This window comes from Durio zibethinus, chromosome 17 (assembly GCF_047325235.1).
Source record: "Durio zibethinus cultivar Kanyao isolate XHJ-2024 chromosome 17, ASM4732523v1, whole genome shotgun sequence".
NCBI classification, from domain to species: Eukaryota; Viridiplantae; Streptophyta; class Magnoliopsida; order Malvales; family Malvaceae; genus Durio; species Durio zibethinus.
Window position 1 is genome coordinate 3411748 of NC_143178.1, and position 13478 is coordinate 3425225.

The window sequence follows — 13478 nt, forward strand, 5'->3', positions numbered from 1 at the left end:
AAATCTTTACGTATATAGGCGAAATAGTATTCTCTTCAAAGAAAAATTAATGATGCTTCATTGCCTTATTTGTTGATTTACTTCATTTGTGTTAATAAAAAAATTTTAAAAAATATAATTAGTTAATTTACTTTAAAATTTAATATCGAATCGAATATTTAATATTTTTTTAATTTTTTTATAATCGAATCAAATGCTTGTTAGTGTTATCAAACCTAACAACGATGCTATGATTTATTAAGGTGAAAAAAGAGAGGACATGAGCAAAGCAATTAAAATTTCGTTAATAATTAATGTAGTCGTTCAAAGATACTACACAACAACTTCTCTTGGAATGATTTTCATTTGTGCAAATGAACAAGTGAAAGTGACCCTCCAACGGGAACTCTAGGCGCTGCAGAGTTAATTTTACCAGCTTGTGGTCCATCAATTTAACCACCCACACATTTCCTCACAATCCTTGCTCGCCGGCCCATGATTAATGAGCCATATCCTATTTGGTTCGATTGGACTTCGTTTATGGACTGACGAGTCCGAACTTTCTTTTTGCTCATAAAGTCATGGACTAGCAGGCTGAATCTGGACGGGGTAGCAATTGGCAATGGGTTCTAAAAAAAGTATTAATTTATTTTAATTGGTTGACATTGTAAATTAGCATCTCATGCTCTCGTGTGCTGTAGTCCAGCTCCTGCCACACAAATGTGGGAAGCCTGGTTGCAGAGAATCTCTCCTTCACTACACTCCCCAACCTCCAAATGCAGAGTAAACTACAACTTTCCATTACTGGCGGGTATAGATTCATGATTAACATATAATATGATAAGATTAAAGATGAAAATGATATATTAATAATCATAAATTATTCAAGTTTGATTCAAATAAAATTTGAATTTGATTTGATCATTATCAAATCGAGTACGAGCAATTTATTTTATTGAACAAATTAAATTCAAATATTTTAATATCCAATTTGAATAATTTACGAAATTTAATTAAATTTTTTAATTTAATATATTTTTATTATTTAATTAAAAAATTATTATTTTACTTTTATAATTTAAATTGAGTTTAAATAAATAATTGAGTGTGAAATCGAATATGAGAATCATACTTATTTTTATTAAACAAATTTAACCAAAAAATTTGAATAATTTGATTTTTATTTTAAGTCAAATTTAAATTGAAAATTAAAATTCAATCGAATTTAAATCAAGTATCAAACAACGAATGTTAAATCAAATTCAAACTCAAAATTTTCATTATATTGACTTGGGTTTATTTGGATAGACGATAAAATTAATTTCAATGAGATTAAAAATAATGATAAAGAATAAATTATTACTGTTATAGTGAGTTAAATCAATGTGATATGTATTTAAATATAAAATAACAGTAATAGTAAAGTGAATTGTAGTGAGAAAAGAAAATAATCATTAAAAACATTAGATTAAATATTATATATAATAAAAGTTTTAAATTACTTAGTATTGACAAAATTAATAAATAATTAAAAATTAATAAAAATAATAATACATGAAATAATATTCTTTATTATTAAATTAAAATTATTTCAAATTTTGTAAATAAAAACTAAAAGAGAAAAGAAAAGAATTAAATTATATGAGTGATTTTGTATTTACAACAAAAACTAAAGGATAAAAAAGAAAAACAAAAATGAAAGTCCGTCGGCTACTGGATCAAACTTAGTCAACGAAAAATTGGTCTCAATCGTGCTGCAGCGATGAAAATCAAATGACAATTTTTACACTGTATAGTGAGATTGACACAAACTCCAATTATAATCGAAGGTTCTAGTTAGATTCAAAAACACCCTTGGCTGGACTTGATTACACTCTTGTAAAATGATGTGAGTTTTTTTTTTTTTTCTTTTTGATCAAAATTCCAACGACGGCAGTTGAAGTCCGGATTTGTCGAAAAACGTGATTTACTAGGACACATTTAAACTGAATTAAAAGTTAAAAGAGTCCAAAAAAAAACCTTAACTCCAATTACGTGGCTTATAATTCCTTCCATTTGACTAAGTATTTCCCTTTCTTAGTTGCTAAGGTATATGTAAATGAAAACCTAACTTTGCTGCTATCCTTTAGCCGAAAAAACTGTATGTTAATATATAAATAGGTTTGATTAACTGGTATTTAAAAAATTATATTTGATGCATTATTTTTGTTAAATTTAAGAGTTGACAATACACTAATTACATTTTTTTCTTAAATATCATCTTAAGTAATTTTATTATACACTAGTTAAATTTTTTTTTAAATAGCTAATGCTAACTACTAATTAAACTTCAAAACATGAGATAAATGAAAATCAAAATTAATAAATGGAAAATAATGTAAAATCAATAATTTCTTAATGGGTGATTAATAGTGATGGTAACGGATCGAGTCGAGATTGATTTTTATTCGTCTTGAATCTAATCCGATTTTAAATATATAAAATTTAAACTCGATTCGATCCGATAAATTTTTTATTATTTTTATACTCGAATCTGATTCAATATTATATAAAATTATACTTGATTCTACTCGAAATTAATAAAATATTATTTTAAATATACATATGAAATTAAATATATATAAATAAATATATAAAATAAATATAAAATTAAATAATTAATTAAATAAAATTTTTTTTTATATATATCAAGTCGGGTAGGATCGAATTTACCTAAAATTCAACTTCGACCTGACTCCGAATTTTTTTATGCCACGTTACCCTATTTGATATTCGATTTAAAAAAAAAAATTAACTCTAAAAAATCGAGTTGAATCGAAATCCATCAATTTCGAATTTTTTTATCTTTTTTAGTGGTTAAGAGAAAAGAATAGTAACTTATTATAAAATTAGAATTCAAATTTAAATAATTTTATTTTATTATTATATAAAAATGTCTTATAAAAAATAAATAAATTACGATACAACTAATAACTGTTAACTCCTAAATTACATAAATAGAATCAGTAAAATAAATATTTATGTTTTTTTGGTACTAATAAAAAAACTTTATCATTAATAGTTATAATAAAATGGAGAAAGAAAATAAGAAAAACAAACTTTTGTGTTGCCGTCAAAATAAAAGGCCTCCATACAATAATGGTTCACTTTCTATTTTTCTTTTGTGATTTTTCTCTTCATAAGTTTTAAAACTCTCTAAAAGCATTTTTTTTTTTCTTATTTTCATTTAGTGGTGACGTAAATTTTCTGTGATTAAATTGTTTCAAAGCAAAAGAAGAAAGGAAAATGTCCGCTGCTGCTGCTGATGCTTCTTCTTCTTCTTGTTCGGCTTCTTCTGTGTGTGAATCGAAGGAAGAAGCAGTGAAAGAAGGACTCAATCAAGAACAACAAAAGCAAGAAGCAATTAAAGAGTGCATGCACAAGACTAAGGTTATACAGTTCTTAGGTCGTACTACGCCTATTATTCTCCAAAACGACAATGGACCTTGCCCTCTCCTTGCCATCTGTAACTCCTCTCTTTCTCCTCTTTCCATTTCTAGGGTTTTAAATTTTGATTTATTAATTGTCTCTTGTCATTGTTTTGTTGCTTTGAATATTCGGATTGAAAATTCTTTAGCTTTTCGATTTAATCTTTTTGGTCTTGGTCTTAGGTTTCAATTTCGATTCAATTTTCTTTTCATTGTTCCCGGGAGCGATCAAGAATCGACTTTTTGAACATTTCGAATGTTTGATTATTTTTAGGGTTTATTGGTTTGATTCTTTGTTGTTCCTCCTGTTGCTAGTGGAAGAACTTAGACCGTGTTTTGAAGAACAGGACAAAAAATTTATAAATGAATTTTTATGTCAATAAATCGAATTACAAACATGATCAAGTTTCTAATTGGTCAATATTGTGATATCGTTTTTTATGGGAATTAGAATTGGAGCTTATTAAGTTTTGAACATGAACATTTTTTGGGGCCTATGACAGGTAATGTTCTCCTTTTAAGGAATAATTTGAACCTGAGTTCCGATATAACTGAAGTTTCACAGGAGAAATTGCTTTCACTGGTGGCCGAGCGCGTCATTGATTCCAACAGTAATGTCAATGTAATTTCTTTCCTTTTTTATGCTAGGCTTATTTGCTTGTTACTGCCTTAATGGTATAGCAGGATGACACTGATAAACCCTTTTTGGCATGTAGAATAAAGATGCAGGTTATGTTGAAAATCAACAACAGAATATTGCAGATGCAATTGATTTACTTCCACGCCTTGCTACAGGGATTGATGTAAATATTAAATTCAGGAGGTTAACATTTTCCTTTATTTCTGTCTTTGTTTTTCTCCTACAAATCGCCTCGTTGTGCAATCCTTATTGAATTATGTGTAAAACTTACAGAATAGATGATTTCGAGTTCACTCCTGAGTGTGCCATATTTGATCTGCTTGATATTCCCCTCTATCATGGTTGGATAGTTGATCCCCAGGTATGGTCTTTTTAGTCACATATATTATCAGATTGTATTGCTTACCTTTCAAGATTATTACATTAACTTTTTGGAGTATATATTTTGTTTCTAATTAGTGTTTATATTACTAGGATTCTGTTATTTTTCTAAGATGTCCATTCCTGTGTGGTCTAGGTTTCAGGTTTACAAGTTTTGGGCCTGCACATCCTGATTTTAATTTTTTTTTTTTGGCCAAATCCTGATTTTATTTTAATCAGATATCATGCAATACAAATTAATTGCACCAGGATATGATAGTTTATGTTCACGGTGCACATGTGCCAGGACTATGAAACTGCTAGTGCCATTGAGTCAAAATCCTACAATGCCATTATGGAGGAGCTTGTTGCATTGGAAACACGAAATATGGAGGTTTCACATAAAAATAACTCTGAAGATTGTGTGGATTTTGCTGCTGCAACCACTGCCACTCTAGGAGTTCCCTCTCCTAACCTTTCAAAAACCAGATCTTTTGATGATTCTCCTTGTTTTGTGTCTGATCAGCAAATATTAAGAAAGGGGGATCTTGAGGAGGAAGAAGAGCTATTGAGAGTCTTGAAATTGTCAAAAGCTGAATTGCCAACCTCAGTTGGTGATCCTGGCAGTTTAGATGAAAGATCATTTTCAAAGAACCTTGTTTCTGTAGATTCTGTAGATTCTGTAGATACAGTAGAGGGGGACAAAGGTGTTGAACATCAGAACCTGCAGTGGCACAAACCATCTTTTTCTGATAATTGCACTTTCTTGAGCAATGGTAGTGGTAGTAAAACATGTTTTGAGACCCTCACAAGGGAAGAGTCCCCAAAGACTGATGGGATTAATCAGGATCAGTTATCTTACGTTAAATATAGGCAAATTAGCCTTTCAAATGATGTGGTTGAGAAGAGTAATTTTGAGACAATGGTTTTCAAGGGGAGTAGTGCTGAAGAATCGCTCCAGATTGAAAGTGCAGCTCCTGTTTCTCTGGCAAAGGAAACTGCTTCTATAGATGGAAAGAACACTGAAATTTCACAAGGGGGTGAAACAATTGAGATTCAATCCACTTCTGCTACTGATGCTCAGGACATTCCAGATAATGTGAATGGGTGTGATTCACCAGAAGTATCATCTGTGTCTTTACAAAATGCCAGTTCAGATTCATCTGGTGGCAGAATGCATCATGCAGATGTACCTGAAGCGTTTACTTCTAGTCTTGATGGAAGTGAACCTATATATGAAGGTGAAGAATGCATATTAGATTCAGTAACAACAACATATGAGGACCGGGAGCCTGTATATGAAGGTGAGGTAATTCTTGCAAAACAAGCTGAAAAAAGAGCTGTAGAGGACTGCAATGTGAAGTCTAAAGATGAAATCACTCCACAAGAAGGTTAGTAATGCACCTTATAGAAAATGTAAATCTATAACCTTGTATGGTGCATATATCTTTCTTTCATTGATTTAAACCCCATTCTTTGTTGCTTTTGCTTGTTGCTTGTTGCTTCCTCGAGGATTTTTATAAAGAATAATTAATGTATTTTCTTATCCATTTAGGTTTAATTTTTAAATTCTTAAAAGAAGTTGTTTCCTTTTTTATCCAAATGGACTTTCTTGTCTTCATAGGCAGATCCACCTTATAAACTGGACACCCCTAAAAATTGAAAAATAAGAAATTTTGGGGGAAAATTTTCCACTGGACACCCAAAATTTTCTCATGGGCACCTTTTTCTTCCACAAAATTAGTAAATTCATTGACAAAATTGATAAATCCATTGACAAATTTTTATACATTTTATAAGTGGACACCCCCAGAAAAAAATTCTGGGTCCACCATTGCTTGTCTTACTATTTTCATGTGTTTATTCAAGATAACCTACAATGCATTTCCTTAATGCTATTCAGGGGAACTGATTGGAAACTTTTTGAAGAACAATGCCAGTCAATTGACCTTTTATGGGTATGTTTGGTATTTTTTAGCTGTTTAAAGATCTAATTTGTTCTTGAGTCTATTACATCATAAAACTTTATGTTATGAGGAAGCTTGTCGTCTAGTGACTCTTAATATATTTTGCAGGCTTTTTTGCTTACAAGATGGTCTTAAAGAACGTGAGCTTTGTGTTTTTTTTCGTAATAATCATTTCAGCACCATGTTTAAGGTTAGGAGCTGGAATCACTTTTTCTGTGAATTATTGCCTGTGGCTGTTTATGACCTGCCACTTATGCTTTATCTTGAACAACTTGACTAAATTAATAAGCCAATTTAAGAACCAGTTTTTTTTGTTTCTTTACTTTAGTTATTTCTTGATTCATTGAATCTCATTTTATTTGCAGTATGATGGTGAACTCTATCTTTTAGCTACTGACCAAGGTTATCTAAATCAGCCTGATTTGGTTTGGGAGAAACTAAATGAGGTAAAATTGTTTCCTTGATATCTTCTTAAGCAAGAATCACTTCATTGACTTTTGGGTCTCATTTGTAATTGTAGTCAAAATATGTAAGTTGGATTGTTTACATTGTCGTCAATTTTAAAGTCTTGGACTCTATTGGAGTCGTTAAGATACATAACTAGTCAGTGGTGCACTGGCCACTGCATCATGGGGCTTTCTTGAAGTATGTCATGAATGTTTAACTGGGATGATTACTTGCTTTTTAGCTTTAGTGTTATGAAAAAATGGAAAACATCAAAACTAATGAAACAAAAATTTAGGCCAGCCAAGTTTTTAGTATCAGAGGTACTAGCTATAGCTGTGGCCTGTAGGTGTTCTTGTTTGCTGATGATAGCAACTATGATTATGAGCAGGGAGCAGAATATTACTCCTGAAGTCAACATATTGTGCTTTGAGGAAAACTAGATCTTTCTCCATGCTTTGCCTTAAGAACTTTTATAGTTAAACAACTGTGCTTAAATGACAAGAAAATAGAAAATTGCTTGTGAGACGTATATTTTTCCTTTTCTGGTCCAGAATACTAGTACCTTTTAAATGCTCTTCATTTGGTGATGTATTTTCTCCATTTCTTTTGTTCATTGTTTTTGTCCCATTCAACTTCCTAATGAAATAATAAAGTTTTGAAAAATGAGAGAAAAATGCTGCTAAGGGTCTTAAAATTTTAAATTTGAACCTTGTAACTGTTTTAAACCTATGTTGTTTCTGTTACTGGTTCTTTTTTGAAGTTTGGTATCCAAAAATTATCTCCTCATGCTTTCAGGTCAATGGAGACACACTGTTTATGACTGGCAACTTCAAGGAATTCAAGGTGGATAGTCATGCCACCGGTACTTGGGATGAACAAAATGCTATGGCTAGTGCTGCTGTACGTATTTCCCTTTGGTGAGAAAACTTTAATGGTTGATTTGACGAATGACTTTAATGAAACTTACCAAAGATTTACATGATGCAGGACTACATTGCCACCATTGATAGTGCATCGCAAGCAGGATTGGACATAACGTAATTATCCTAACTTTGGGTTATGGGTATCTATATTAATTTGTTCTACAATAATTTCTCTTGATGTTAATAGTTCTAATGAATCTCAATAACTGCATAAGTTTTGGAAGCCATTATTCTGTCAATATCTGAAATGATGCTTTATTTTATAATTATTTGTTTGGAAAAATGGTTAAGTTAAAATACGTTTTCAATATTCTTGAATGAATTAAAATTTTCTAAGCATGGTTTTACTTGTCCTTTATTATGCTTAGGGATAACAAGTTTTATTAATTCTATGATGTTATCATCACAGCTCAGATTTACAGCTTGCAATAGCTCTACAACAACAAGAGTTTGAACAACAGCCGCAGCGTCAGAATGTGCAGCAACCACCCATTGTTGGTGGTTCAAGAATAGTAACAGGTCCCCAGGTATTTTATTCCCTCTTCCTTCAAGATATTCTTAAATAACTGTCATCTTAGACTCTGATCACTGATTCTTGAATCCTATATCCGGGTGAGTGCACTGATTTGTGGTGTGATGGACTTTTCTCAAACTCAGCTGGACTTACCTGGGTCTCTAAGTGACATGATAAATTATTGTTGTTTAAAAATATAATTTGTTTAGATTGGAAGCTATGTAGATGGAAGAGAAGGATCATATATGAAGTAGATACTTTCTATTAGTAGTAGTGTGGAATAATAAAGAATACGCTATTCAATTAGAAAATTTTTATAAAAAGATCTGAAACAGTTGGAAAATGTATTGAGAATAGATTGAGCTTTTCCAGTTAGTACCCTAAATGCAGTCATGGTGGTTTAAACTCTGTATTGATGATCTTCTGGTTGCCTGAAAGATGGAGAGTACTTGGTGTGACTTTAATAGGCTTGTTAATACTGATAGAATAGCAGTCTAGCACTAACAACAATTATTAATTATCTATTATTATCATGCATTCATGACTTATCCTTCTAGACTTGATGTGGTGACATCAATTCATAGATTGACTTTGTATGGTGTGTTGCGGAACATTGAAATTCTAAATGACAGAAGTGGCATTTTGCAGGTGCCGAGAAGCAGTGGAAGGAACTCTTCATCTTCATCATCAAAGCAAGATGCAAAATTAAAAGAAAAGTGTATTGTGATGTGAGTTTCGCTTTAATGCATTTGGGAAATCATTGTACTGTAAATGGTGGGTGTCTTGGTCCAATTGCATTTCAACACTAATAAAAACCCTGATTAACCATATATGTCATTTTAGGTGAAGTTTTTGACTGTATAAAATGGGATGTATATATTGCAATATTACTTCACCTGTTCAAAGCCTATAACCACTGTCCATGGTGGCGGCTTATAATTATATTCGAGTACTATCTATGTTTCTAGCATTGCTAGTTTGTGGTCCCAATCATAAACAAGCTTAAGTATGGTGGAAACCTGAACAACTTCACCTGGTTATGCATCAAGGGTATGTTGGGGGAGCCACCTGCTTCGTTATTGTTGTTATTATTATTATTATCTAATGGATGTGAAAGCGTAGCCCACGGTGTCATGGGGGGGAAGGGGAACATTTGTTATCAACAATTACGAAGCACATATGGGGGCAGAGAGGGTGATGTTGATGTAGCATATAACAAATTGACAATGGCAGCAATCGGGATTAAATTCTTGAGAGAATCATATATGGCGTAGGAGTTTGTTCTCTCTGGTCAATTCTCAATTGCCTTCTTCAACTGTTCAACATCAATTACTTCTTGTAGTGTCAGCGTCGACCAAGATTGACTTGTCACTGTAGTGACAAGAATTTATAAGCATTTGATATTTATTTTGATTCTTGAGGTTTTTAGGGTTCGAATTTGGATTATTATTACTGAAACTCCAAATAGAAATTGAAATCCAATTTATTTGGAGGGTTATGTTTATTTCTATTTTACCCATGTTGTCTCACAAAATATCAATTCATATATATATTTGTGATCATTGATAAACATGAAATAACAAATTAAATCAAAGCTTTACTATATAATAAATAAATTATAAACGTGATATTCTATCTTGAAACATTTAGGTTAAAAGAAAAGTAGTGCTCCTGATTTAAACAAAAAAAAAAAAAAAGGTAGTGCTTTGAATTTGAAAAGCAAGAAAGGTTTTTTTTTTGTCTAAATGCACCCACCAAAAAGTAGGACAAAAGTCGACCATTGGACACTTTGCTGCCCCGTTCAATTAATCATTTTCAATCAAACATTTTCCTTTCATCCGATTGGCAATATCAAAACCCTTTGAAATTTGTAGCATAAAAATTGGTTTTTCTTCTTCACCTAACTCTCAAAGAGTTAACATTAGGGCTCAAAATTTCACGTTCCGTGATTTTTTTTTCCCCTTTTTCATGCACGATCGTGATATCTTTAATTAGTAGGTATAAATAAGTTAGAAAAATAATAAAGAAAGGGGTGGTCCCTTTAGATTGTCGCAATCTTAGGTTTGGAATAGGACAAAGCTACATCTGTGACGGTGACCCCACTTCTAACTCCACCTCCCCACCAACGCCCGCCAATGCTTCACTTTTTTTGCCTCTTCCTTTTCCTTTGGAATTACGTCATTAACCTTCCAATCCTCACTCTCTGTTTTTTGTTTTCTCCCCTAAGCAAAATATCAAATAATTTCAAATAAATTTTGATTTTTCTATTTCTTTATTATAATTAAATTTATATAATAATCCACTACTAATAAAAGTGAATTTTATATAATATTTTAATAAAATTTATAATTTATAATTTTAATTAATTAATTAAAATATAATTATTTATATGTTTTATCTTTTGGAAACACGGGTGCATGTGAATTGAAACTCTCAGAAGAGATAGTGTGTTGTTTAAAACATTTTGTACTATAATCTCTTTAGTTATTGTACTCTGACTTTCAATCTTTCTTAAATCTGAAGAAATTAGTTGATGTTATCAAAGAAAATAGTAGCCATTAAATTCAGGATATTTATATCCATAATTTGCATAATTTCTATAAATGAGGCATTACTTGTGAAACCTTCTTACCAAAATTTAAAACCATAGTTAAGAAAATTTACTTCTTTGCTTCCAACGCAAACATTTCAACCAAAAACAAAAGAGAAACCACAATATTTTCTTTATATTAAGTGATCATTTGGATTCTACCGTATTTTTAATACGATATGATTGAATTTATTATACTATCAATTAAATTTAAATATTAATTTCAATAAGATTTATTTAATATAAATTTTTTATTAAAATTTTTTTTAATCGTAACTATAATAATTTTTATTATTATTTTTAATGTTACTATAATAAATTTCATTATCTATTCAAATAGTTCTACTACTACTATATAGTTTTTCTTTTTCTTCTTTTTACAAAAAATTATAGTCTAAAAAAAAAAAAAAAATTACATATCTTAAAATTTGAACACAAAGTTATTAAAATTTTATATTTTAAAATATTGCATGAAACAATAAAAGTAAGCTGAGGTTTTTTTTTGTTGCTTGAAATCAACTCCATGCCTCCAACGGAAGTTAGCTAAGTTGGCAAGTATCAATATTTTTCTTGTAAGTTAACTTCGATTCCACACACTCCAACAATTTTTTAAGAACAACTTATAAATTCTCAGTAAATATATTTTTTTAAGAGATAATATCATAAATCCTTCTTAAATTAGAATAAAATATTTAATATATTATTTAATTTTAAAAGTTTTTAATATGATATTTAAATTATATATTTATTAATTAATATAATATTTAAAAATTTATTTATTTATTATGTATCATCATTTAAAATTAATTATATTAAGAGTGAGCATAATATTAATTAATAATTTTTATCATTTATATTAAATATTTTTATTATAATTTAAAAATGATTAATGATATTAATTTTCCTCTCAATTAAATTTATCTTAAAAAAAAAAAAAAAAAAGTCTAACTAGTGCCATTGGCGTCTCTCCAACGTGGAGTACTTTTTTCTTCCTACAATCCGCCAATTGAGAAGGATCCACCGCCTAAAATTGTCCTAGAAAATGGGCCCACCACCATAGAAAACATCCAAGATTTTGTCTTCAACCATACCGACTGCGGACCACGATAGGCCACTGAAAAAACACATGCTCAAATTATCCAAGTGCATTGCTTCCAAAGAAACATCCAACTCACTCTCGTTTTTTTGAGGAAAAAATATGAAAATTTGATGGCTGCTCCATACCAATGATATTTGCAATTTTTTAATTCATTTTTTAAAACACATTACAAAAGTTAAGAAGAGAATGGGAAATTAAGAGGCTTATAATTGTTGATTGAAAATTAGATTGTTAATTTTAATTCTCCATATATCTCTCTTTTTTTTTTTTTAAGATGTTCTAAAATTATTTTTTTAATATCTAAAATTTTTATTTTTATATTTTAAAATTATATTTTATGATTTTTTTATTTTTTGATATTAAAAATCATAAAATTTTAATTTTAATATTAAATACATTAAAATCAAATTTTTTTTAAAATTTCATAAAAATTAATATTACCTAAATAAATTGAGACAGAGGAAATAACATTTTAAGGGTAAATATATAAATAAAATAGGTAAAAATAAAACGTCTTGATTGTTTAATTCAACCAAGTTTATCAATTACTTATACTTTTGGATTACGTCTTGAGCTATTGTTCTCAAAATTTTCTTTGTTTTAAATCAGGAAAATGGTAAAAAAAAATGGCAAAAAGAAACCATTAGCAGATATTTTCGGGTTTTTCTTTTTTTTTTTTTTCTTTAATCATGGAGTATAGATTGGGTTAGTGCATCAATAATGGTCGAATGAAAGAAAAAAATATTAAAAACATGCAGCAGCCAGAAGCGGGCGGAACAGTGACAACCGACAGCTCACCCTCAGCCCACATTCTTAAATAACAAAAAAATGAAGTTAATTGCCTATAAAAAAGTTAATTAACATTGATTAAGGGAAAGTACCCTTTGCTTTTTAAGAGACCCTTCACTCGAAAAAACAAAATTTATAATAATTGAAATTGAAATTTTAAATTTGTTAATGTTATTTTTAAGGGTAATTATATAAAATAATTAAATTAAGTTTATTATTATTATTATTATATATTTTTCTCTTTTAGTGGATGAATACGTATTTTTTATTTTTTTCTAAAAAAAAGGGTATTTTTATTTTTAATAAAAATTGTTACAAATAAAATTTTCAATTAGTTTATTAATTTTTTAAAAATAATACTATAATATTATTTCATTTTCACCAAAAATTAGAGTTCAATTAGAAAATCAATTTTATATTCAAAAGTTCAAATAGTCATATTTTGAATCACCATTTTATTTTGATGCAATATGGAATTAATAAAATTTGAATCACCATAATTCTAAGATTTTTTTTCTCGTTTTTCTTTAAAGTAAAATATAAGTTTTTGTATATATATATATATATATATATATATAAAAGAAATGGGTGGTCAAGTTAGTAGTAGAAGTAGTACACAAGTTTTATATGCCAACAACTATGTAAATTTTTGAAAAATTATTAAAATTTTAATGATTAAAGTTTAAATTTGATAATTTAAAAT

General features: G+C 29.3%; 1 protein-coding gene across 3 annotated transcripts; it reads left to right on the top strand.

The window, feature by feature from the left end:
* The first annotated feature begins 2999 nt into the window (after positions 1-2999).
* On the top strand, positions 3000-9267 carry LOC111277591 (uncharacterized). 3 transcript variants are annotated; one of them, XM_022864009.2, is made up of 13 exons: positions 3000-3120; positions 3210-3484; positions 3950-4068; positions 4163-4269; positions 4360-4447; positions 4754-5837; positions 6350-6404; positions 6522-6603; positions 6779-6859; positions 7656-7760; positions 7848-7897; positions 8193-8310; positions 8946-9267. In XM_022864009.2, the coding sequence occupies exons 2-13, from the start codon at positions 3265-3267 to the stop codon at positions 9027-9029; spliced, it is 2193 nt and encodes a 730-aa protein (XP_022719744.2). In that variant the 5' UTR covers positions 3000-3120; positions 3210-3264; the 3' UTR covers positions 9030-9267. The 3 variants fall into 3 exon arrangements, 2 of the variants coding, with proteins under 2 accessions (XP_022719744.2, XP_089602239.1); XR_002688718.2 differs by lacking the exon at positions 3000-3120 and having other exon boundaries at positions 3125-3484; positions 8198-8310; XM_089746113.1 differs by lacking the exon at positions 3000-3120 and having other exon boundaries at positions 3125-3484.
* The last annotated feature ends 4211 nt before the right edge of the window (positions 9268-13478 follow it).